The sequence below is a fragment of the Schistocerca nitens genome, chromosome 1 (assembly GCF_023898315.1).
Source record: "Schistocerca nitens isolate TAMUIC-IGC-003100 chromosome 1, iqSchNite1.1, whole genome shotgun sequence".
NCBI classification, from domain to species: Eukaryota; Metazoa; Arthropoda; class Insecta; order Orthoptera; family Acrididae; genus Schistocerca; species Schistocerca nitens.
Genome location: NC_064614.1, coordinates 430,370,939 through 430,398,782, shown reverse-complemented (window position 1 = coordinate 430,398,782; position 27,844 = coordinate 430,370,939). Strand labels below are relative to the sequence as shown.

Genomic DNA, 27,844 nt, shown 5'->3' with positions numbered 1-27,844 from the left:
TCTTACGACCGTACGTTCACGTGACTACCGCTGCCAGCAATCAAGTATAGTGGCTACATTCGTGCCAACTCTTTCTGCTGTGCGGCAGAAGGAGCATACAGCTTTTCATAACCCGATTACGCGACTTCGTTCAAACTGAATGTGGTGTTGTTAATGACATTTTTGTCGCGACTGCAGACATTATGAAACACATGAAATGTACGAGTGCTGGTTGTAGTCACATGGTTGACGACACATGGAAGATTGGGTCTGGACGTGAGTCGTGTTCGGATAGCGAAATGGGAAGGCGACCGCTCGCTATGAGCGGGAAATCCGGGTTCGAGTCGTGGTCCAGCACAAATTTCATTACACAGTTGATGGTCATCCATATTCGCAACTGCGAATACATTTAATGTATTTCAACCGGCCTCTGGTGGCCGAGCGGTTCCAGCCGCTTCAGTCTCGAACCGCGCGACCGCTACGGTCGCAGGTTCGAATCCTGCCTCGGGCATGGATGTGTCTGATGTCCTTAGGTTAGTTAGGTTTAAGTAGTTCTAAGTTCTAGGGGACTGATGACCCCAGATGTTAAGTCCCATATTGCTGAGAGCCATTTGAACCATTTAATGTATTTCGTAACGGCTGCAGTCAACGCAATGCCTGTTCGTTCGGGCATGCATGCATCTCCGAAGGAACATTACATTGTAAATTCTGAACTACATAGGCACCGCAGCATCGTCCAGTAGTACAAGTTCATATACCAAATAGCTCCTCAGATGATGAGACTGAAGAAATACGTGATGAGATAAAAGAAATTATTCAGATAGGTAACGGAGACGAAAATTTGTCATGGGAGACTAGAATTCGGTAGTAGGAAAAAGAACAGAAGGAAAAATAGTAGTTATGGTGGAAAGGAAAGAAAGAGGGAGTCACTTGGTAGAATTTTGCACAGAGCATAGTTTAATCATCGCTAACACTTGGTTCCAGAAGCATGAAAGAAGCTGTATACGTGAAAAAGACCTGGAAACACCGCAATGTTTCAGACTCACTATAAATGGTAGACAGAGATTTCGGAACCAGAATTTAACTGGTAAGAAATTTCCAGGGGCAGATGTGAACTCTGACGACAATTTGTTGGTTATGAATTGAAGAATTTGCAAAATCGTAGGAAATTCAGGAGATGGGACCTAATTAAGTTGAATGAACCAGAGGTTGTTGACAGTTTCAGAGAGAGCATTAGGCAATGATTGACTAGAACGGGGGAAAGGAACACAGTAGAAGATGAATGGGTCGCTTTTAGAGCTGAAGTAGTGAAAGCAGCTGAGGATCGAACTGGCAAAAAGACACGTGTAGAAACCCTGTTATAACACAAGAGACTTTGAATTAATTTGATGAAAGGCGAAAATATAAAAATGTAGCAAATGAAAGCGAATACAAGCGTCTAAAAAATGAGATTGATAGGAAGTGCAAAACGGCTAACCAGGAATGGCTAGAGAACGTATGTAAGAATTTAGAAGTATGTCTCACTATGTGCCCCCCATGAACCATGGGCCTTGCCATTGGTGGGGAGGCTTGCGTGCCTCAGCGATACAAATAGCCGTACGTAGGTACATCCACAACGGAGGGGTATCTGTTGAGAGGCCAGACAAACGTTTGGCTCCTGAAGAGAGCAGCAGCTTTTCAGTAATAGTTGCAGGGGCAACAGTTTGGGTGATTGGCTGATCTGGCCTTGTAACATTAACCGAAACGGTCTTGCTATGCTGGTACTGCAAACGGCTGAAAGCAAGGGGAAACTACAGATGTGATTTTTCCTGAGGGCATGCTTCGTTAATTGATGATGGCGCAGTCTTGGGTAAAATATTTCGGAGGTAAAATAGTCCCCCATTCGGATCTCTGTGCGGGGGCTACTCAGGGGGACGTCATTATCAGTGGATAGAAAACTAGCATGTACGGATCGGAGTGTGGAATGTCAGATGCCTTAATCGGGCATGTAGTTTAGAAAATTTTAAACTGAAATGGATAGCTTAAAGTTAAATATAGTGGCAATTAGTGAAGTTCGGTGAGATAAGGAACAAGATTTCTGGTCAGGTAATACAGGGTTATAAATACAAAATCAAATAGGGGTAATGCAGGAGTAGGTTTAATAATGAATAAAAAACAGGAGCACGGGTAAGCTACTACGAACAGCATAGTGAATGCATTTTTGTAGCCAAGTTAGACACAAAATCCACGACTACCACAGTAATAGAGATTGAATTACATTAGGAAATGAGACACTTAAAGTAGATGATGAAGAGATTGAAGAAATGTATGATGCGATAAAAGAAATTATTCAGATAGTTAAGGGAGACGAAAATTTAATAGTCAAGGGGGACTGGAATTCAGCAGTAGGAAGAAAAGGAAAAGTAGTAGGTGAACACGGAATGATAGAGAAAACCGCTTGGTAGAATTCTGCATGGAGCGTAACGTAGTTATAGCCAACACTTGGTTTAAGGATCATGGAAGAAGGTTGTGTACGTGGAAGAAGCCTGGAGACACTGGAAGGTTTCAGATAGATTATACAAGGTACCCATAAAGTACGTATCCATTCTCATTTTCCAGATGTGCTACAACAAAATAAACATTATATTTAGAGAGAGTAGCTAGCTCTTCAACATGTCCACCTTCATTCGCAACACACTGTTCCCATCACCTTGTGGTTGCGTGGAACACGCGCTGTAACGTTTTAGGGGTTATTAGCAAGCATGCAAGCATGCAACCAAGCATTCAAATGTGGCACCCTGGTAGCATAAACTCGGCTCTTGATGAAACCCCACGCACAAAACTCCAGGGGAGTGGGGTCGGCGGGGCGAGCAGCCCACATGCGACATGCAGCTCTTCCTATCCAACTGTTAGGAAAGTTCTCGTTCAGGTAGCTCCGGACAATGTTTGCATAGCGGGGTGGTGTCCCATCTTGTTGATACATGACAGAGGCAAGGATACCGTCCTGTTGCAACAGTGGCTCCAAGAACAAGTGCAGCATGTCCTGGTAGGATGCTCCGGTAATTGTCTTTTCAGCAAACATAAACGGCCCATAGATCCTATTTTTCATGAGACCAAGCCACACACTGACTTTAGGAGGGTCTCTTTTCCACTCGAGGGTCTCTTTGCCACTCAGTGGATTCATGGGATTGCTCCTCTGTCCAGATGCGGATCATGACACATGGCTGCTCGTACCGCGTGGTCTTCATCCTCTAGCTGGTGAAGCACCTGGCTATGATATGCCATCTTTTTGAGGGTGTAGTGAAGTTCTTTCCACACTGTGGATTTCGGCATGGATGGTTGACGACTCAGCCGGCGGGTAGCTGCCGTTGGACTTCTTTCGATAGCTTCCCTCACACGCTGTACTGATTGTGGGCTGACCGGTGGTCACTCAGTACGTCTCTCATCAGCTACAGATCCTGTGCACTGGAATTTGTTGACGAGCTTCCGAATGGCAAGTCTTGTAGGGGCATCCTTCCGATACTTGGTGCAGAATTGTGATTATTTCGGCAATTGTTAACATAGTGATATCTCTTCACGGTACCTGTAACAGAAATAATCCGCACGTACGTTTTGCGAAAAATGGATACTTACTTTATGGGAACTCTGTATAATGATAAGACAGAATTTAGAAATCAGGTTTTAAATTATAAGACATTTCCAGGGGCAGATATCGACTCTGACCACAATTTATTGCTTATGAACTGTAGATTAAAACTAAAGAAACTGCAAGAAGGTAGGAATTTAAGGAGACGGGACCTGCATAAATGGAAAGAACAAGAGGTTGTAAAGAGCTTCAGAAAGAACATTGGGGAACGATTGGCAAGTACAGGGGAATGAAATACAATAGAAGAAGAATGGGTCTCTTTGAGAGATGAATTGGTCAAGGCAGCAGAGGATCAAGTAGGTAAAAAGACGAGGGCTAGTAGGAATCCTTGGCTAACATAAGAAATATTGAATTTAATTGATGAAAGGAGAAAATATAAAAATGCAGTAAATGAAGCAGGCGAAAAGGAATACAAACATCTCAAAAATGAGATCAAGAGGAAGGGCAAAATTGCTGAGCATGGATGGCTAGAGCACAAATGTATGGGTAGGGGTAAGATAGATACTGCCTATAGGAAAATTAAAGAGAACTTTGGAGGAAAGAGAACCACTTGTATGAATATCAAGAGCTCAGATGAAAAACCAGTCCCAAGTAAGGAAGGGAAAGCAGAAAGGTGGAAGGAGTATATAGAGGGTCTATATAAGGGCGATGTACTTGAGGGCAATATTATGGAAATGGAAGAGGACGTAGATGAAGATCAGTTGGGAGATATAATACTGTGTGAAGAATTTGACAGAGCACTAAAAGACCTAAGTCGAAACAAGGCCCCGGGAGCAGACAAGATCCCATTACAACTACTGATAGCCTTGGGAGAGCCAGCCATGACAAAACTCTACCATCTGATGAGCAAGATGTGTGAGACAGGCGAAATACCCTCAGACTTCAAGAAGAATATATTAATTCCAATCCCAAAGAAAGCAGGTGTCGACAGGTGTGAAAACTACCGAACTATCAGATTAATAAGTCACGGCTGCAAAATACTAACACGAATTCTTCAGAGACGAATGGAAAAACTGGTAAAAGCCAACATCGGGGAAGATCAGTTTGGACTCCAAAGAAACGAGGGGACACGCGAGGAAATACTAACCCACGACTTACCTTAGAGGATAGGTTAAGGGATGGAAAACATACGCGTGTAGCATTTGTTGACATAGAGAAATCTTTTGAAAATTATTACTGGACTATACTCCTTTTGAAATTCTGAAGGTAGCAGGGGTTAATTACAGGGAGCAAAAGGCTATTTACAACTTATACAGAAATCAGAGGACACTTATAAGACTCAAGAGGCATGAAAGGGAAGCAGGTTTGTAGTCTATCGCCGATACTATGCAAATTTGGAGTGATAACTGAAGTTCAGGGAAAAGAAATAAAGACACTGACATTTTACGATGATACTGTAATTCTGTCAGATACAGCAGAGGACTTGGAAGAGCAGTTGAACGGAATGGACAGTGTCCTGTAAGGAGGATATAAAGCAAACATCACCAAAAGCAAAACAGTGATAATGGAACGTAGTCGAATTAAATCAGGTGTTGCTGAGGGAATTACATTAGGAAATGAGACACTTAAAGTAGTAGATGAGTTTTGTTATTTGGGCATCATAATAACTGATGATAGCCAGAGAAGAGAGGATATACAACGTAGACTAGCAATGGCAAGAAAAGCGCTTCTGAAGAAGAGACATTTGTTAACATCGAATATAGATTTACGTGTTAGGAAGCTTTTGTGAAACTATTTATAAGGAGTGTAGCCATGTACGGAAGTGAAACGTGGACGACAAACAATTTAGATAAGAAGAGAAAAAAAGCTTTTGAAATGAGGTGCTACGAAGTATGCTGAAAATTAGATGTGTAGATCACATAACCAATGAGGAGGTACTGAACAAAACTGGGGGGAGAAGAAGTTTATGGCGCAACCTGACTAGAAGAAGGGATTAGTTGATAGCACACATTCTGAAACGTCAAGCGATCACCAATTTAGTATTGGAGGAAAGTGTGGCGGGTAAAAATCGTACAGGGAGACCACGAGATGAAAACAGTAATCAGATCCAGGAGGAGGTAGGCTGCATTAGCTATTCAGAAATGAAGAGGCTTGCACAGGATAGAACAGAAGGGAGAGCTGCATTAAACCAGTCTTCGGACGGAAGACCACAACGATATGTAGAAAAAGTAAGGAATGAATAAATTTCATGCCAACAGATTAGCAATTTCTCTAACCCTATGCTTACTGCTCCATCGTCACTTCTCGAAAGCTGAAAAATTTGGAAATTTGTGGTAAGGTCTTATGGGACCAAACTGCTGAGGTCATCAGTCCCTAAGCTTACACACTACTTAATCTAACTTAAACTGAGTTACGCTAAGGACGACACACACACCCATGTCCGAAGGAGGACTCGAACCTCCGACGGGAGGAAGCCGGGCAGACAATGACAAGACGCCTCAGACCGCGCGGCTCTCGAAAGCTGATTTCATGAGCGTCTGTTCCCTTGCTGTTCATCGAGCGATTTCCACGAAGCTATTTGCAGTTAATGGAGAAGAGAGAAGTAAATGTTTGAAACACAATCACTAGCTGTTTCCGTTACTAGTGCAATATTATCAGCAGGGCATATCAGCTGTTCAAGTGATTTTCAGCGTTTTGGCATTCTGATCTAGTTATGTTGAAAGGAAAGATGACACATTCATTACTCACATACAGTTAATCAACCAAGTTCAGCAACTCACGTGGGAAGCAATATCGTAATAAATACGAAATGTATTCTACATTTGCAGGAGAAGGCGCAGTCAACTACCCGTTCGTGAACGGAAAGTTCCACTGGACCTTGGACACGTTCCTTCTCTACGGATTCTTTACCAATGGCACCACTGCTGTAGGTGAGGGATTAGCGTTAGTTATACTTCTAGATATGTCCAAAAGTATTGGAAATTCAATTAAGCATACTGTACACATTGTTAATACTAAACCTTTCAGTTAACATAGTCATTGATTGATCAAGAAACATTTTTCCTCTCCATGTACTCAAAGCTACTGTAAGTGTACCCGCAAGTGGTTGTCCATCAGAAGCATTAATTGTGGATTCCTGCGTGTCCTGTTCTTTTGGTGCGATCTGCATAAATTTTGTCATCCTGAGATCTTCAGTCCTGTTTTGTCTTCTATTTAAATTATTTTATTTTATAGCGTAGGACTCTTTGAGTAAATGTAGTATGTATTGGGAACTTATTTCAGCTTTTGTTGTAGGTACATGCAGAACAGATTATCTTTCAGTAAGGTCGTAAGAGCACCATGCAACGATCTGTACAGACTGTTTGACGAGAAAGAGGAATATTAACAAGAATAACGTTAGTTAATATTTGTCACCCTGTTTCGCTCTATCAATGAACAGGTGAATCACTGTTTCATAAAACACGCTCGATATCGGCAGGTACCATGGTGGGCGTGATGCTGTTTGTGAGGTGGCTGAAACTAGCCGATGGCTGGATAGCCCTCACCACCTTCTCCTGCAAGATCGCTGCTTCCATAATTTATGCCATATCACCAGAGTGGTGGTACATGTACCTGGGTAAGTTGTTACCTATCCTGCGACTTCTTATTGTGTATGATTTATCATATAGCGTCATTAACAATTATCACTTCCCCTACTCTTGCTCTATATTACATTGTTTATGTAACGTATCTAGATCCTATGTATTGCTCTTTTACATATTGCTTTGTGTTTCTTTGTCTTATTATACAAAGTATATTCAGACAAAAAAAACCTTGTGTAGCGTTCTCCTTCACCAAGATCCTACTTATCCTGTCCGACGCTACATGGCACCACTCAATGAAATGTGTTTTGATTTGTTTGCAGGCGGAGCTATAAATTGCTTCGGAGCCTTGATCTGGGTTCAGGTCAAGGCAATGCTGACGAAGCTGGTCGCCAAGGAGGAGATAGGTGAGTGCAGTTCAGAAATCATCTTACTTTTATAACAGCAGTTTTACGGATTTTTTTTATCTAATGGAGAGGTTAACGAGAGAAAGAAGATATCGATGTGTAGTCAGACGAAAATATGATGATATTAGAAGCAACAGAAACTGTTGTAAAGGGAGAACGATACGTAATGAATAGGAAGAAAGAGCAATGAGATAGTTACTATGAACAGCGCAGCGATAGGAACCAAACGAACGCGATCAATCATACTTCATATGTACACACTAACGTCAAAAGGAGAAGATGACGAGACAGAATGAACACATAAAATAATTGAATAGATAACGTTATGTGTAAAGGGGGACTCAAAATTGACAAAAGTGGGGAATAGGAACACAAGAATAGAGGAAGTAATACAAGGCAGGCTAATGGAGAGTACGGGCTCAGCAATAGCAACGACACAAGATAAAGACTACTTGAGTTTCATAAGAGTTTTATAGTACTAGCAAATACGCTGCTCAAAAATCGAATGAGCTGTAGGTATACTTAGAAAAGGACAGACGGTACAGATGGATACTAATTGACTTAAGTAATGGAGAGACAAGCATTGCGAAATTAGTTATTGAACTGTGGAGATGACCAGGTGCAGACGCGTAGTTCAGCAGTAATAAAGATTAGGCTGAAGGTGAAGAGAATCGGAAGACATTAAGAGGGCAAAATAAATTTCAGTGTGAAAGGCAGGGGAGATTGTGTATTGGCCTTGACACAGGAATTATCTTCCAGTACGATAGAAGTATTAGAGGACACGCGAGATCCAGTATTAAAATCTGTGTTGCACAGAGATTCGGATGACTTGCGATCAGATAAGGCAGAAACGTTAGATATCATTCCTTTGGAATATCTAAAATATTTGGGGGATGAGGCAGCGTAACGATTATTCAAGTGCTTGTGTATAATGTCTGACTAGAGATGGAGAACTTTCGGAAGAATATTATCGACACAAACCCGTGGGCCACAGCGGCAGATAAATGCAGGAAGTATCGTACAATGAGCTTCCATCCATGAGTCCAAGATGCTGACCAGAATAACGTGAGAGGTAGTTCTAACGTTACGAATGATAAAAGGTTTAAGGTTTAAGAAAAATCAAGACTCTGTCTAAAGAAACATTCTGTGACACAGCAGTGCAAGATGTATGAAATTCTGAGGAAAATAAGTGCATGCTTTAAGGAAAGACAGATAATACACAACATTTACAAGATTCAAGAGAGCCAATAAGAATGGAAAATCAACACTCTGATTAAAAAAGGCGTGAACAGGGATGCGCCTTTCTCCTCTACTGTTCAACCTGTATATCTAAGACATAACGAAGGAAAGAAAACGAAGATTCAGAAGTAGGATTAAAATTGAGGATGAAAGGATATCAGTAACAAGATTCGCTGATGACCTTTATCCCCTGTGAAAGTCAGGAAAAATGACATCTGTTTGAACGGAATGTAAAGTCTAATGAGCACAAAATATGGATTCAAAGTAAACCAGAATAGACGAATATGTTGGGAAGCAGATGAAATCTGATTAGTGACAAACTAAACATCAAAACAGGGCACGATTTAAAAGACGAGGTGAAGGAAGTTTGCTATTTTGGAAACGATGTAAAGGACAGTGGATGGAGCAAGGAGGGTATAGGATGCAGAATGGCACAGAAAGAGAGATAATTCTCCGCCAAATCAAATCTGCTAATATCAGACACAGGCCGGAATTTTGGATAAGACGTTTCTGAGAATGTCTATCACTAACAGAGCACCATTGTATGGGAACGAATCACTCAATATGAGAAAAGCGGAAAGAAGAGACTCGAAGTGATTGAGATGTGGTGTTACAAAATGAGCTGAAAATGAAATTGGTTGAATTGGTTAAGAAATAAATCTTTGGGAAAACAATTGCTAGAAAAAAGGGACATGTTGATAGGACATGCGTTAGGATATCACGAAATAACTCCTGTCGCACTAGAGGGCGCCTTAGAGGACAGAAAATGTAGGGGAAGAGAGAAAGATTACAATACATGGTACAAATTATTGAGAACGATGAGTGCAAGAACTAATCTGAGATGAGTAGATTGACACATAGGAGGAAACCACGAAAGGTAGCATCATAGCAGAGTGTTATTGCTCATGAGATAACACCTCTCCCCCTCCCCCCCCCCCCCCCCTCAAAAAAAGAATAAAAAAATTAGAAACGACATAGAATTGCAACGTAAAATTAACCAAAGTTTTGTGAAGTGGATTTTGGAAAACAGTTAATTCACATGTGATATTTCGAAACTTGATAGATGTACTAATTTTATTTAAGCAAAGAATAAAAATTAGGAATGATAAAATATAAAGAATATACTCAAAGAAATCTAGAGAGAAAAGCAACTTTTTACCAATAAGATTGAGTTTTCGTCAAGAGTGTGGGAGGTGGATACATATCCTTCCAGACAAAAAAAAATAATAATAATAAAATAAAATAAAATAAACAGGCTCTGAGCACTATGGGACTCAACTTCTGAGGCCATCAGTCCCCTAGAACTTAGACCTACTTAAACCCAACTAACCTAAGGACATCACACACATCTATGCCTGAGGCAGGATTCGAACCTGCGACCGTTGCGTTCGCGCGGCTCCAAACTGAAGCGCCTAGAACCGCTCGGCCACCCCGTCCGGCTCCAGACAAAAAGAAAACATATATTAGAACGAATTGATTCCCTTCAATGCAAAGTGTTTTGTAGCTCATTTATTACTTCGTTAGTTTTACAGTTGAGCAAAAAGAAGGTCTGAAATTTAGGCTTTCAATGTTCTACTTGTTGTTTAATGCCTTAAACAAAAGGATGTTTGTTCTCGCCGGATATGATTCAGGGTAGACAGTAGCTCATTATTCGTATTAGCGAAATAAGATGTGTCGAGTAAAAATAGTTTATCTTTGGAAAAGATTCTTCGAAGCCTGCACTTGCGTCTCTGTGTCCTTACCCCAATTCAGAATAACACAAATGTGGGTGTCTGTAATAATGACCAAACATTTGCGAGGGTTTACACCGTCACACATTCAAAATTACTCCGAACAGGAGAGCCTGATTTCGTCACGGATAATATTCGCTTGTGCGATACGCGGGTCGGCAATGTTTGATTTTTGTAGTTGGTAATAGTTGAATTCTTCATCGATAAACAATGCAGTATCATCTATGTAGGTACCGAATCTTGAGAGATATCAGACTATAGTTTAAGATAGGACAGACATACTAATCAGTTTCTGCAGGGAATGTTTTGGGGTAGACGTGTAGATTCAGACTCTACTCACTGGTTGTATTTGGGTTTACTGCGCTTGAAACTGAGGAAAAAAGTTTATATGGTCTCCTGTTTGAGGTGCGCTTTATATACAGTCGGACACTAAAGTCCACATACACCCAAAAAATAACACTTGACATCAAAATCAATCAAGAAAATATTACGTATTCACTTTCTGTGACATAAACAGACGTGTTAGGAACTGAAAAACAACACAGACACTGCATAATTAATAATAATTCCATATACTGACATCTTGAGCATACAAATGAAATAGCGGTCAGGTACAAAAGTAAACATACACTGTGATATTCTTCACTTTCAGGCTCAATTTAACATTTTTTGTTGCCACCTTCTGTTTCTATCACAGCTTCCTAACATCGAGGCATAGATTCCAATTTCTTTGCTTACGAAGGTGTAAAGTTATTCCACTCTTTCACTAAGGCTGCTTTTAAATCATTTATGCTTTTGATTTTGTATTTTTTATCCTATTTTTAAGTTCTCCCCAAAGATGTTCAGTTGGGTTAATGTCTGGTGACTGTGGAGGCGAATGCAACTTTTTGGTACATTGCAAAGTAGCCATTCTTTTATGACAATGGCCGTATGCTTGGGGTCATTGTCTTGATGAATCATCCAGTCTGTTCTTAGTCCCAGTTTCTCCGCAGATTGCTTCAGATTCGCCTTTACCTTCAGTAAATACTAAATTCGCAACTCCAGCTCCAGACATGCTACCCCACACAAAAATATTTCCATCACCACACTTCACTGATGAGACAAGATTTCTCATCTTCCATCTTTCATTCCTTTGTCGCCACACCTTTTGCTGTACATCACACTGGAAGATGATAAACTTACTCTCATCCGTGAAAAGTAATGTGGAATCTTTATTTCGGCGCAGAGTTGCAAATTCTAGGCGCTTCTGTTCATTTACCCTGGTTATGAATGGTTTCTTCTTTGCTGTTCTACTTTCAAATCCAAGATTGTGCAGCAGTCTTTGTACTGTTATGGGATGAACATTATTTCCACTATTATTTGCGACATGTAATGCCAACTACTTTCTAATCCAAGATTGTGCAGCAGTCTCCGTACTGTTATGGGATGAACATTATTTCCACTATTATTTGCGACATGTAATGCCAACTCCGTAGCTGTAATTCTGGGATTCGCATTCACTTTTCTAATGAAGTGTCGGCGCTCCCTGTTAGATAATTTTGGTGGTCGTCCACATCTAGCTTTATTTTCTACACTTCTACACTTTCTCTATCCCTGTAATTTCCTATTACGGTTTGGACACTTCTGTGGCTCCTTATAACAATTTCCCCAATTTTCCGCAGTGAAAAGACCTTTTTACTGACCTCAATAATATTTTTCCTCCCCTCTACTGGTATTGCGGTTCTTTTTGAATCTATGCTACACGATCGAATTATGTATTGGAATACATGTCTGTAATATCAACAAACCACACCACTTGCACTGTGTTCACTGCAACGTCTGTCTTACAACTAGCGACAGACTCGAAGTGTATGTTGACTTCTGTACCGCAGTAAACAAACACTGTTGCATCTATCACGCTTGAAGTGCGTGATATCCCCCCTCCGAGGGGGGGGGGGGCAGGCAGCAGTGTAATATGCTTCTCTACAACCTACAGAAAAGGCAAAAAATGTAATGAGAATATAAACAAACAAGTGAAACAGGCGATAAAACGGTGACATTGTAATAAACTGTAAAATGGGGGAAAGTTGTGGAATTTAAAATATAAAAAACACTGCGGTGACGATGCGGATGAAGATACACAAGAAGGAGGCAGGCAAAATTTAAAAAAATGGCGACAGTCTGGTTTCTGTTCACACGAGATAAAAAACACAATTAGCGACAGTACAGTGGCTGTTCGCAACACTGACAGGGGACGCACAACAGTGAACACTCATTTATAACAGCACTATACAAGTGACACAGTGGCAGATGGGGGTTGGGGGGGGCGGAGACCCAGACCTAAGAGGGGGTAAAAAGGGGGGAGGAAAGAAAAGAAAAAAAGGGGGAGCCGATGGAGGGAGGGGACATAGAAAGTGGGGGGGGGGTAGCTGGGCAGATGCGAGAAGGAGTGGAAAAGGCAGGGAAGGGGAGAGAAGGGAGGCAGAGAGAGGATAGGTGGGGAAAAAACAGGATGGAAATGGGGCGAGAGGGAGTCACGGGAAAGGACAGAGGAAGGGAGGAGGACGTGAGGATCAGAGTTGATAGGGGGGATAAATAAAGGGAGAGAGGGCATCATCCAGGAGGGGGAGTTGACAGAAGCCACCTTGGGAAAGGAGACGTAGGGTGCAGAAGCGAAGGGTAGAGGACATACGACAGTGAAGGCGCGGCAGAGGGTGGGGGTTGGAGAGGAGAGGAGCAACCAGAGGATGAGGGGGATACCTGTCTGAAGACCTTGGTTTATGTTATTGTGGACGTCTACCTCTGTGCTTCCAGGCTGTATGCAACATGCTACAAGATGGGTTGTATGTAGACTTATAGTGTCTGACTATGTCGTTGAGCCGCCCGCGGTGGCCGTGCGGTTCTACGCGCTTCAGTCCGGAACCGCGGGACTGCTACGGTCGCAGGTTCGAATCCTGCCTCGGGCATGGATGTGTGTGATGTCCTTAGGTTAGTTAGGTTTAAGTAGTTCTATGTTCTAGGGGACTGATAACCTAAGATGTTAAGTCCCATAGTGCTCAGAGCCATTTGAACTATGTCGTTGCAGCGCTCGTCTGTTTTGTGTGTCCACAGGCCAGGTGTTCGCGCTGGCGGTGACCTTGGATGCTTTGGTCCCGCTGGTGGGGCCTCCCATCTACAACGCCATCTTCACGGCGTCCATCGATTACTTCCCTGGAGCTTTCCACTTCTTGTCCGTCGGGATCATGGCACTCGACCTTGCTGTGCTGCTGTGAGTACTCTTATACCAATAGATCCTAATCCATAACACTGAGAAGGCTGGAAGACCCATGTGTCAAAATTTTGTTGTATTCACTTAATAGAACGCAGAGTGGAATTTCGACGCTTTTAAGGGAGACAATCTGCATGTCCAACGGTGTTCGCCAAGGCAGTGGAGACGTGATTGCGTTCTTCAGATTTTTCCGACTTCATTTACGGTAATATTTCCAAATGTCCTGCTGTGTTGAAGATGCCATATGCCTGCACAATGTGCGTGGACTCCAGGTGGCAAGCACTTGTACGACATTTGCTTGCAGCGGCTTCTGTGTAGGGCGACCAAAACAACCGTTAAAATATTGCCCGAAAAAATGAAATTTTTGAAGCTAGAGGAGCAGCCAAAAGTACATATTTCAAATTATTACCGCATGTGTGACGCCTAACTTTGTTGTTCCACTGACAGAGTTAAGTGTCTAGGAAGCGCAGTTCAGTTTTCCACTTGCGTAAAATCTTTATCGCTGTTACGTTCATTGCGCAAATTCTAAGAGGAGGAAGTACTGTGTGAAAGCTGTATATATCTCCTAATTTGCTCGAAAACTTTGTATCTTAGTGCTCATGACTCCCACTGTTCCGCAAAAAAGCTAAAGAGAGGGGCTTAGCTGGAAAGCGTCCGCGGATTCGAATGATGATAAGGAGCCGCAGCCTTAATAGATGGAAGGAACACTAGAGTTTATCGTCCCGTCCTCAACGAGATTATTAGGCACGCAGTAAAGCTTGGACTGGAACAGAATGAGGGAGGGAACTGACGTGCCATTTTAAATATAGCAGCCCCGGCATTCGCTTCAAGCGATTTGAGAAATTCACGGGAAACGTTGCATGATGGCCTTACGGAGAGTTAAATCACCGCCCTCGAGAAAGTGGTACCCATTGTACCAGGCCGCTTAATACAGTCTTGACGTACGATGTAGGTGTAAAAGAAACTTGGCAGGACCAACATAACCTTCATCGCCAAAGCTGAAAGCTATAGGCGGTCCGATCGTCTTTGCTGGCATACTAACAGTGCATGTATATAGAGAGATTGTGCAACAATCTTCGGGTTTCAGATTTTCTTTCTTTAATCTGTGTCCTCCAGTGACGACTGACTCATGGGATTCAGGCGATGTATTTATTTTAGACATGGACCACATTATTTCTACATTTTATAAGAACAGAATCAAGTTTATATCTCTGAGGATACATGCCTTCAGCAAAACGAGATTATTCCCTCTACTCAGGTCCGAAAAAAACGTCAAATAATAAATTTACCGCATCGATAGTTTAGTGATAGAATCTTGAAGTAACTGACAAAATGTGTATTTTCAATTCATCTATGTTTTTCCCGTCACATATTAATACAGCATGCTATGTCTGAGACCCAGACCACATTCAGATAAGTGTTGCCACAACAAGGAATACGAATGTGAGTGGATGCTACATAACACCATGTATTCGCCAAATTAAAAAATTATTGGCAATATTGTTCTTGCAAATTTAACCAAAAATGTTTCTCTCTCGTCCCACTCTCTGTCTGCCTATCTCTCTCTCTCTCAGAGGCACAAGTTTTCCTTCCGTGTGGTGGGCATTGTTTTCTCTACCTGGGGCCAATTTTTCTGTACTTTCCACTTAAATTAAGGCACCTGGCTCCATGTATACACACACACACATGTCTCTTAAACGGCACCAATCATTAAGATGTAACAGATGAACGATAAGTGGACACTTTCAACGAAAGAAATGCCACTCATATTCCGGTTTATATACATAAACGGGGTGTATCAGAAGGAATGCTCAATATTCATGGTTATGGCAAGGAAAAAAGTCAAGTAATCATAGGCTCTAAAATGCATACCTTATGAGCTCTCAGCACTACTTCATCTTCGATACTGTGAAGCAAATCTTCTGCTGCAAGCTCTTTGCTTTGCATATATTGAGAGGTGGTAGTATTGACCAAAGAAAGAAAGAAAAAGTCTAATAAACATGGGCTCTAAAGTGCATACCTTAAGCCAATGACTCTCAACCTTGGGAGTTCAGTTGTGTTTCGGTCACGGAACTAAATTTTTTTAATAGATCTTTACTATTATCACTATTTTCTAAGACTGTAATACTTATTCCATAGGTTACTAATAACTACTTTTTTTAAGTAGTAGCACTATTGCGTAACACAATATTGTGAAGGTTACACCTTGAGAAACGAATATAGGACTATTATCTTCCCCACATAGTCCTTTGTATCACGTATCTACGATAGTAAAACTGAGACATATGCATCGCATGTGCTGAAACATGCAACGGAAATGCGTTTTCCTAGTTGTAGGTAGTGCCTGCTATATTCCAGTAATTGCAAAACGTGTCCACCGTAGATGTGGAGAGTTGGTGGCTTTCTTTTCTGAGGATGCTTTGTGGGTAGCACGTGTGATGCACCGAGAATTACTTCATCATCATGAAAACTGTGCTTAGAAATAAGCAGTACCAACTGCATCGTTGACCAAATAATTCAGGAAAACTATGACAATACTATAAAAAGGATAGACTGCTGCCCACCGTATGAAAATGTTGAGTCACAAATAGGTAAAACAAAAAGACTGCTAGCCGGCCGCGGTGGTCTCGCGGTTCTAGGCGCGCAGTCCGGAACCGTGCGACTGCTACGGTCGCAGGTTCGAATCCTGCCTCGGGCATGGATGTGTGTGATGTCCTTAGGTTAGTTAGGTTTAAGTAGTTCTAAGTTCTAGGGGACTGATGACCACTGCAGTTGAGTCCCATAGTGCTCAGAGCCATTTGAACCATTTTGAACCAAAAAGACTGCTAAACAAGAAAGCTTCGGCCAAAAAGCCTTCTTCTGTAGTGAACGACATACACACATATTCACACAGACACGGCTCATACGCACGTTACAACTGTCTCCGACTGCTGATGTTGTTAGGTTGGATTTACGTGAATGTGAGAGTGTGTGCGTTGTCTGCTTCAGAAGAAGGCTTTATGGCCGAAACCTTACCCGTCTAGCAGTCTTTTTATTGTACTTATCTGCGACTCAACATTTCCACTACATGGTGATAGCAATCTGTCCTCCCCTCATAATATTGTCACTATTCCATCTTGGATTTTCCATTGTTTAAAATTAAAAATGTTCAAAAACAATTCGTCTTCATTCTGAAGTTCTGTTACGCACTAATGTTGGGGCGATTTTGTGTGTGTGTGTGTGTGTTGGGGGGATTAGCTAATACTGCCTGCATTCAGGGGTAATGGTATCAGAAACTTTGGGAACCACTGTTTTAAGAGTTATTAGGAGTTTTCCATCTTCGCTATTGTGAAACACATCTCTTCTGTGGAACAAGTGCTCTTAGCACTTAATGTACGCATTTTTTTCTTGTTTTGGTCCATACTGCCTCCTAAAATAAGGAAAGCAAATAGACTGTAGTAGAAGAGATCTGTTTCATATTATGGAAGATGAGAACGTGCTCATAGCTCTTAAGGTATGAGTTTTACAGTCTTTTTCTATCAAAGTTTTTTGCTTCGAATGACAGTTCCTGTCATATCCGTAATAATTGTCCACTGCTCCTGGGACATCATGCACAGATTGCATTCCCTTCGTTCTACAAAATTTCAGAGGTTTTTCAGAGATACTATCTGAGTATTTTGGCATAAGAGACTCGTGGTTTCTGGTGGCTCGTTACCGACTAGGTGTATTTGTCGTATTTCTTATTCCCGCGTCTGTTTGTATCCGCCGCGCGGAGTGGCCGAGTGGTTTGAGGCGCCATGTCACGGTTTGGGTGGCCGCTCCCGCCGGAGGTTCGAGTCCTCCCTCGGGCATGAGTGTGTGTGTTGTTCTTAGCATAAGATAGTTTAAGTTAGTTTAAGTAGTGTCTATGTCTAGGGACCGATGACCTCGTCAGTTTGGTCCCTTAGGAATTCACACACATTTGAAAATCTTCGTATCTGTGTTGAACTGGCATATCTGCAGAACAGTGCAAATGTTTCCGATAGGCGCTGTCTGTTTTGTTTGGAAACAAACTTGTGCTACTCAAACCCTTTACTTGCAGTTGTCATCGGTAATCTCCACTTTACTCTTCGAACAGTACTGCTCGCCGGCTGCGATGGCCCACCGGTTCTAGGCGCTTCAGTCCGGAACCACGCGACTGCTACGGTCGCAGGTTCGAATCCTGCCTCGGGCATGGGGGTGTGTGTTGTCCTTAGGTTAGTTAGGGTTAAGTAGGTTAAGTTCTAGGGGACTGATGAAAAATGGTTCAAATGGCTCTGAGCACTATGCGACTTAACCTCTGAGGTCATCAGTCGCCTAGAACTTAGAACTAATTAAACCTAACTAACCTAAGGACATCACTCACATCCATGCCCGAGGCAGGATTCGAACCCGCGACAGGAGCGGTCGCTCGGCTCCAGACTGCAGCGCCTAGAACCGCACGGTCACTCCGGCCGGCGGGACTGATGACCTCAGAAGTTAGGTCCCATAGTGCTCAGAGCCATTTGAACCATTTTTTAGTACTGCTCGGTTCTGTATTGGTTTTTATCCTGTAATGTTCATCAAACGTTAACCGTAACGGCCACTGTGCACTTCGTGTATGGCTTCACTGACAGCTGTGGAAAGAGCGGTAAAACGGCGCTATGCTAAGCTGTCCCAGCAGTGACGGCAATCACATCACAGTACCTTTGCATCTGTCTGAGGGTTGTTGCATTCGTCAGTTTTTTGTGCTGTACATTATAATATATTACATACTTTTCCACTGTTCCGGAACCATTGTCACAGAAACACAGGTAACTTAAGTGTAATGTGAATGTAGGCTTTCCCGGGGTATACTGATGAAATCTTTTGGGCCTTCCATCCGGGTGGCCGCGTTCACATTCAGCGACGTCATTCTCATCATCTTTTGGCGAAGTGTCGATGATGCGCGGGGGTCCCACCTATATATCTGAGCGGCAGCCATCTCCCCCCCCCCCCATCCCCCTCCAACCCCTACCCCCACTCCGCTCGTGGGCTGGTGGTGGGGGCCGCGCGGCCTGAGAAAATTTCATCAAGTTAAGTAACAAAGCAAATAATTATAACTCTGCAACGAGTCACTGGAGACAACAGGTCCATTATATTGAAATAATCAAAGAACGTTCCAGAGCAGCCTCCGAAATTTTGTCGATAGAGATCGTGTACACGATATACAGGGTGTTACAAAAAGGTATGGCCAAACTTTCAGGAAACATTACTCACACACAAAGAAAGAATATATGTGGGCATGTGTCCGGAAACGCTTACTTTCCATGTTGGAGCTCATTTTATTACTTCTCTTCAAATCACATTAATCATGGAATGGAAACACACAGCAACAGAACGTACCAACGTGACTTCAAACACTTTGTTACAGGAAATGTTCAAAATGTCCTCCGTCAGCGAGGATACATGTATCCACCCTCCATCGCATGGAATCCCTGATGCGCTGATGCAGCCCTGGAGAATGACGTATTGTATCACAGCCGTCCACAATACGAGTACGAAGAGTCTCTACATTTGGTACCAGGGTTGCGTAGACAAGAGCTTTCAAATGCCCCCATAAATGAAAGTCAAGAGGGTTGAGGTCAGGAGAGCGTGGAGGCCATGGAATTGGTCCGCCTCTACCAATCCATCGGTCACCGAATCTGTTGTTGAGAAGCGTACGAACACTTCGACTGAAATGTGCAGGAGCTCCATCGTGCATGAACCACATGTTGTGTCGTACTTGTAAAGGCACATGTTCTAGCAGCACAGGTAGAGTACCCCGTATGACATCATGATAACGTGCTCCATTGAGCGTAGGTGGAAGAACATGGGGCCCAATCAAGACATCACCTACAATGCCTGCCCAAGCGTTCACAGAAAATCTGTGTTGATGACGTGATTGCACAATTGCGTGCGGATTCTCGTCAGCCCACACATGTTGATTGTGAAAATTTACAATTTGATCACGTTGGAATGAAGCCTCATCCGTAATTAGAACATTTGCACTGAAATGAGAATTGACCGTTGGATGAACAGTTCGCAGAAGTGTACCCGTGGAGGCCAATCAGCTTCTGATAGTGCCTGTACACGCTGTACATGGTACGGAAACAACTGGTTCTCCCGTAGCACTCTCCATACAGTGACGTGGTCAACGTTACCTTGTACAGCAGCAACTTCTCTGACGCTGACATTAGGGTTATCGTCAACTGCACGAAGAATTGCCTCGTCCATTGCAGGTGTCCTCGTCGTTCTAGGTCTTCCCCAGTCGCGAGTCATAGGCTGGAATGTTCCGTGCTCCCTAAGACGCCGATCAATTGCTTCGAACGTCTTCCTGTCGAGACACCTTCGTTCTGGAAATCTGTCTCGATACAAACGTACCGCTCCACGGCTATTGCCCCGTGCTAATCCATACGTCAAAGGGGCATCTGCCAACTCCGCATTTGTAAACATTGCACTGACTGCAAAAACACGTTCGTGATGAACAGTAACCTGTTGATGCTACGTGCTGATGTGCCTGATGCTAGTACTGTAGAGCAATGAGTCGCATGTCAACACAAGCACCGAAGTCAACATTACCTTCCTTCAATTGGGCCAACTGGCGGTGAATCGAGGAAGTACAGTACATACTGACGAAACTAAAATGAGCTCTAACATGGAAATTAAGCGTTTCCGGACACATGTCCACATAACATCTTTTCTTTATTTGTGTGTGAGGAATGTTTCCTGAAAGTTTGGCCGCACCTTTTTGTAAGACCCTGAATACGCTGCTGATCACCCAAAATGCATCACCCTGCAAGAAGCATCCAAATCAAGTGAAATTTGCAGCGTGCGTTTGCGGCGACGAGAGATGCACATGATTGGCATTTCAGCACAGGTGCATATAGGGACGCCAGTAGCGTGACCTGCAAGCGCTTACATAAAGGGGTAACAGCCGCACAAGAATTCTTCTTTCGATAGGCTTTTTTGCGTATGCAGCTTCAGTATGCCTCGTAGAAATGACCGAGCGTCTATCGAGCACGTTTCGGTGTTCGAAGAAGGAAGAATAGTTGCCTATGGGGATTGCGGATTACCCTTCAGATAAATCGGTGATCGTTTCGAAAGGAACTAGGCCACTGTGATGCGGATCTGTAATTTCTGGATGAAGGAGGGAACGATGGATCGAGGGAGGGATCGCTCTGCCACATCACGAACTATTTCACAACAAATTCGGTGTATTGCTCAAAAAGCAGTTATCGCGCGTACCAATTAATGTCATTTGCAGAAGGACGAATTGTCCGTAAGGCATCCATTGCTGCGTTTAATACTGAGTCAAAGCCATGCGCTTTTGCACCGGCAGTGGTGCGATGAACGATGGTTTTTACCGACGAATTCCAATTATGCTTGCACCTCCATGATGGTCGGTTTGGAGTCTGGAGACACCGTGGTGAGGCACTGTTGAACTGTTGCTCCTGCACCTGGTATTATGGCTTGAAGTGATACAGAATACCACTCCCGCACTCCCCTAGTACGCACTGGCAGTACACCAAACAGCCAGCGTTACATCTCTGAAGTGTTGGGGTCTGTTGTCCTCCCACAGCTACGGCGCCAGCCCCGCCACATTGCCACAATATAATGTGCAATGTTCAAGAATCCTCCGTCGCTCTTCGGACTGCATTGCTGCCCTGGCCTCCCTATTCTCCCGATCTCTCGCCTATGCAAAACATCTGGTCGGTGATTACGGGACGACTGGTCCGGGCTACACCAACCGCTGCTACGCCAGATCAATTTTGGTAATATGTGGAAGCAGCATGGATTGCTATAGCCCAGCGACATTTCTAGCGCTTTTTTGATTCAATGTCAAGACGTGTAGCAGCGGTTCTACATCTACATCTCCATTTATACTCCGCAAGCCACCCAACGGTGTGTGGCGGAGGACACTTTACGTGCCACTGTCATTACCTCCCTTTCCTGTTCCAGTCGCGTATGGTTCGCAAGAAGAACGACTGCCGGAAAGCCTCCGTGCGCGCTCGAATATCTCTAATTTTACATTTGTGATCTCCTCGGGAGGTATAAGTAGGGGGAAGCAATATATTCGATATCTCATCCAGAAACGCATCGTCTCGAAACCTGGACAGCAAGCTACACCGCGATGCAGAGCGCCTCTCTTGCAGAGTCTGCCACTTGAGTTTGCTAAACATCTCCGTAACGCTATCACGCTTACCAAATGACCCTGTGACGAAACGCGCCGCTCTTCTTTGGATCTTCTCTATCTCCTCCGTCAACCCGACCTGGTACGGATCCCACACTGATGAGCAATACTCAAGTATAGGTCGAACGAGTGTTTTGTAAGCCACCTCCTTCGTTGATGGACTACATTTTCTAAGGACTCTCCCAATGAATCTCAACCTGGTACCTGCCTTACCAACAATTAATTTTATATGATCATTCCACTTCAAATCGTTCCGCACGCATACTCCCAGATATTTTACAGAAAACTGCTACCAGTGTTTGTTCCGCTATCATATAATCATACAATAAAGGATCCTTCTTTCTATGTATTCGCAATACATTACATTTGTCTATGTTAAGGGTCAGTTGCCACTCCCTGCACCAAGTGCCTATCCACCTGAAACGTCCCCTTGGAAAAATTAATGAATTACTGTGCTGATAAACCTCTTAATTAATTGATTTTCAGACAGCTGAGCAGAACTGAACGTACTCAGACATTTCGCTCTTTACCTATTCTGATCAACACTAAAATGACACACAATATTTTTAGCGCAACGCAATCTGACTTTCAATAATCCCTACAAAAGAATGGCCCTGACTAACATTAACCTATACGTTTCATGAATCACTTACCTCACAAAAATCTTCGTTACTCGAACTACTGCAACACAGCGAGCGCCACTACTGCCAGCTAAATAAAAGATTCTAACTACTGAAGGCACTGACTACTGATAGGCATAGTTAGCAAATGAAAGATTTTGATAGAGAACAAACAATGTATTTACCTTAAAGGTGTTCAAAAGTCGTAATATATCTATCAGTTCATGAGATCCAGTCTTACAAATTTACTGTCTCTAATGGACACACGTCCAGATCATCCGTTCTCAAAACTGCGCCATTTCTCTCCCCACATGCACCACTGCTGGCGGCTCACCTCCAACTGCACAACGCTACGCGCTGTTAACAGCCAACCGCCCAACACTACAATAGCAAATTACAACAATGCCAACCAGCCACAGACTGCACACAGCACAGCCAGTGATTTTCATACAGTGCGCTAGGTGGCGGTGGCGTTACCAATATAAGAACCTAAACAGCCCACTTACACGCTGCAGATCTTCCTGCATTTCGCTGCAATTTTCTAATGCTGCAATTTCTCTGTATACTACAGCATCATAAGCGAAAAGCCGCATGGAACTTCCGACGCTATCTACTAGGTCATTTATATACAGTGTGAAAAGCAATGGCCCCATAACACTCCCCTGTGGCACGCCAGAGGTTACTTTAACGTCTGTAGACGTCTCTCCATTGAGAACAACATGCTGTGTTCTGTTTCCTAAAAACTCTTCAATCCAGGCACACAGCTGGTCTGATATTCCGTAGGCTCTTACTTTGTTTATCAGACGACAGTGCGGAACTGTATCGAACGCCTTCCGGAAGTCAATGCCAGCAATGGCGGCTACATTCAGTACTGACTTCAACATCTTCCTTACTTCACAAGGGGTTGTATTTTCAATCGTGTTATCTTTGTACAATATGTGAACTCCCAGATAAATTTGGCTGTGATATCTTCGGTCTTTCTTGGAGTTACATTTTGGAGGGTCAGCAGTGTATATATCGTTATTTAAATATGTTGGGTACGAGTTTTGAGAGATTGCACGTTGTTGCAGATTTGCCATTTATCTAAACCGAGGGGCGAAGAAGGAGCCGCAGCAGTCGCAACAAGAGGAGGCGTCCCCACTGCCCGCCTGAGGAGCCACAGCACATCTCCGGAAGCTAGAGCACAAGGATAGAAGAGTCATGGATTCCACCGAGGAAGGCAGAGTACTGAAGGGAGCTGACAACACCTAGATTGCTTTAAACTCACGCAGTCAAGACATTGGGATCTGCTGACGCCTGTCTGTCTGCCTGCGGGCTCTTCTGTCTCGTGCCCAATCCCAGACACTGCCTGCAGGCTCAGTGACGGCCTCGAACGGCGTTGCTTGCTGTAGAGTGACGCTGCTGGGGCGGCTTACACGCTGGCTGCGCGAGTGCGACGTGGCAGAGCCATAACCACTCTTTTGTTCTGTTGCGTCACAGCCTAATGCTTGTGTATGTCTCTTTATAGCCGGCCGGTGTGGCCGAGCGGTTCCAGGCGCTTCCATCTGGAACCGCGAGACCGCTACGGTCGCAGGTTTGAATCCTGCCTCGGGCATGCATGTGTGTTGTGTCCTTAGGTTAATTAGGTATAAGTAGTTCTAAGTTCTAGGGGACTGATGACCTCAGATGTTAAGTCCCTTAGTGCTCAGAGCCATTTGAGCCATTTTGTCTCTTTATAAATACATTTTTTTTGTATATAAAATTGTAATTATTTGTATATGAATTTGCTTTGCCACAATTATTGCCAAGTAAAGTTTATTTCACTGAAATTTTCAATCCTATTTAAGACCGATGAGGTTTTTATTACGGAAATTTTATAAGATTTTACGATTGTACATGCGTGTAAAATTTCTGTAAAATGTGTCTGATATGAGTACAAATACATCGTTTGATAAAGTTTTTGTAAGTAGTGTAATGTTTTAATTATTTTCTTTACACGACTCACCATTCCGTATACAGGGTGGCTCACGAAATAAGCGTTAAACGAAAAAGCTACAAAGAACGAAACTAGTCGAACTTCAAAGGGGAAAAAAGATGGCGCTATGGTTGGCCCGCTAGATTTCGCTGCCATAGGTCAAACGGATGTCAACTGCGTTTTTTTTTAATAGGAACCCCCATTTTTTATTACATATTCGTGTAGTACGTAGAGAAATATGAATGTTTTAGTTGGACCACTTTTTTCGCTTTGTGATAGATGGGGCTGTAATAATCACAAACATATGGCTCACAATTTTAGACGAACAGTTGGTAACAGGTAGGTTTTTTAAATTAAAATACAGAACGTAGGTATGTTTGAACATTTTATTTCGGTTGTTCCAATGTAATACATGTACCTTTGTGAACTTATCATTTCCGAGAACGCATGCTGTTATAGCGTGATTACCTGTAAATGCAACATTAATGCAATAAATGTTCAAAATGATGTCCTTCAACCTCAGTACATTTGGCAATACGAGTAACGACATTCCTCTCAACAGCGAGTAGTTTGCCTTCCGTAATGTTCGCACATACATTGACAATGCGCTGACGCATGGTGTCAGGCGTTGTCGGTGGATCACGATAGCAAATATCCTTCAACTTTCCCCACAGAAAGAAATCCGGGGACGTCAGATCCGACGATCGTGCGGGCCATTGTATGGTGCTTCGACGACCAATCCACCTGTCATGAAATATGCTATTCAATACCGCATGCGAGCTATGTGGCGGATATCCATCATGTTGGAAGTACATCGGCATTCTGTCATGCAGTGAAACATCTTGTAGTAACATCGGTAGAACATTACGTAGGAAATCAGTATACATTGCACCACTTAGACTGCCATCGATAAAATGGGGGCCAATTATCCTTCCCCCCATTATGCCGCACCATACATTAACCCGCCATGGTCTCTGATGTTCCACTTGTCGCAGCCATCGTGGATTTTCCGTTGCCCAATAGTGCATATTATGCCGGTTTACGTTACCGCTGTTGGTGAATGATGCTTCGTCGCTAAATAGAACGCGTGCAAAAAATCGGTCATCGTCCCGTAATTTCTCTTGTGCCCGGTGGCAGAACTGTACACGACGTTCAAAGTCGTCGCCATGCAATTCCTGGTGCATAGAATTATGGTACGGGTGCAATCGATGTTGATGTGGCATTCTCAACACCGACGTTTTCGAGATTCCCGATTGTCGCGCAATTTGTCTGCTACTGATGTGCGGATTAGCCGCGACAGCAGCTAAAACACCTACTTAGACATCATCATTTATTGCAGGTCGTGGTTGACGTTTAACATATGGCTGAACACTTCCTGTTTCCTTAAATAACCTAACTATCCGGCGAACGGTCCGGACACTTGGATGATGTCGTCCAGGATACCGAGCAGCATACATAGCACACGCCCGTTGGGCATTTTGATCACAATAGCCATACATCAACACGATATCGATCTTTCCGCAATTGGTAAACGGTCCATTTTAACACAAGGTAATGTATCACGAAGCAAATACCGTCCGCACTGGCGGAATGTTACGTGATACCACGTACTTATACGTTTGTGACTGTTACAGCGCCATCTATCACAAAGCGAAAAAAGTGGTCCAACTAAAACATTCATATTTCTTTACGTACTACATGAATATGTAATAAAACATGGGGGTTCCTATTTTAAAAAAACGCAGTTGATATCCGTTTTATCTATGGCAGCTCCATCTAGCGGGCCAACCGTACCTCCATCTGGCTTCCCTCTTCAAGCTAAACGAGTTTCGTTCTTTCTAGTTTTTTCGTTTGATGCTTATTTCGTGAGATATTTGGCCCGGTCACTATCAATGGACCACCCTGTATACTAAAGAGTTTGAAATTCGATATTTTCATTGATGGGCTGCCCCATTTTGCAAATGTATCATAAACCATACATTTCAACGCAGGTGCTCTGGGTGTCTCCAAATTCAGGAAGTGTTCTTCTCATTTTTTAACAGAAAAGAATAGCAGCACTACGCTTCCTACTTCGTAACAGAGTGCCGAAGTGATTAATGCTTAATCTGAGGGTATTCGTTTAATACAAATATGGCTCTCTTTCGTAGTTTCTACGATGTCAGACAACATCTTACAATCGAAGATATACCAACAATGTCACTCTAAAAGACAACTTTTGGCCCTGCAGATCGGAAATATAAAATGTTAACGTGTTATTAGTAAACAGCAGGAGCATCCGTGATAAGATCCTAGAATTAGTCTTGCTCACTAAACTTAATAATACCCACATTTGTAGTGAAAGTCTGGGAGAGTTGGACAACTTTTTTTTCTTTAGCATAAAATTTGTTTTCCAACTTTTTTTTACTTCCGGCAGCATTTTCGTATAGAGTCACATACAAACTTAAGTGCAATATATTATTGAGGCACGGCCGCTTAAAATACAAAAGATATGATACAAGAAAATATACATGATTGGTCCATCTCACCCATAGGTGGATGGGTGAGATGGACGAGTGTACTGGGAGAGATGGACCATATAAATTTGCTATACATGAAGAAAAGAGTCAATTAAAATTACTTATTAATATTTGGGATATATACAGAATTATATATAACACATATATACGAGTATTATATATACAGAATTACAATATTAAAATTTTAGTCCAGGCAATTTTATCCGTTTATTATAAATCTTGATTAAAATTTGGCTTTTCTAATTAGTTGTTGGTTTTTTCAAACATTACTTTATCTTTCTCTCACGACAACAATTACACTTATTACGAAATGTTGAACAATGTGACCATCCTGAACGGGAAACACACTGAATTCAATCTAATTTTATTAGTTTCGTAATGGATTGCAAAACAACTGTCACAGTCATCTTCATCCCATTAATCAAAGTTATTTTCGTAATCATCTACAAAGTCTGCACCTGCTGAACACAGTGAGCTATTTACGCTATACAGTGTAGCTTCTTCAGTTTGTTTTTCTCTTCACTTGTATTTCCCTTTGATAGTATACAGTATAGCTTCTTCATTCTGTTTTTCTCTTCACTAGTGTTTCCTTTTAATAGTATAGAGTATACAGTATAGCTTTTTCAGGCTGTTTTTCTCTTCACTAGTATTTCCTTTTGATAGTATAGAGTATACAGTATAGCTTCTTCAGTCTGTTTTCCTCTTCACTAGTATTTCCCTTTGATGATAGTTTTGTGCTTTTCCTGTTTCCTTTCTTTTCTTATCCCTCATTTTCCTTAGAGTTTCAGCAGAGTTTAGCCCTTTGGATACAGATTCTG

General features: G+C 42.7%; 1 protein-coding gene across 1 annotated transcript in view; it reads left to right on the top strand.

Annotated features, from left to right (window-relative positions):
• The window catches only part of LOC126250984 (tetracycline resistance protein, class A-like), a 40,870-nt gene extending 16,760 nt beyond the window's left edge, over nt 1–24,110 (top strand). The window contains exons 6-10 of the mRNA XM_049951602.1: nt 6,373–6,474; nt 7,023–7,160; nt 7,449–7,532; nt 13,592–13,748; nt 23,627–24,110. Coding sequence (XP_049807559.1) covers nt 6,373–6,474; nt 7,023–7,160; nt 7,449–7,532; nt 13,592–13,748; nt 23,627–23,708 — 563 coding nt within the window. The 3' untranslated portion in view covers nt 23,709–24,110. The remainder of the gene's footprint in view (nt 1–6,372; nt 6,475–7,022; nt 7,161–7,448; nt 7,533–13,591; nt 13,749–23,626) is intronic.
• Nucleotides 24,111–27,844: the final 3,734 nt, after the last annotated feature.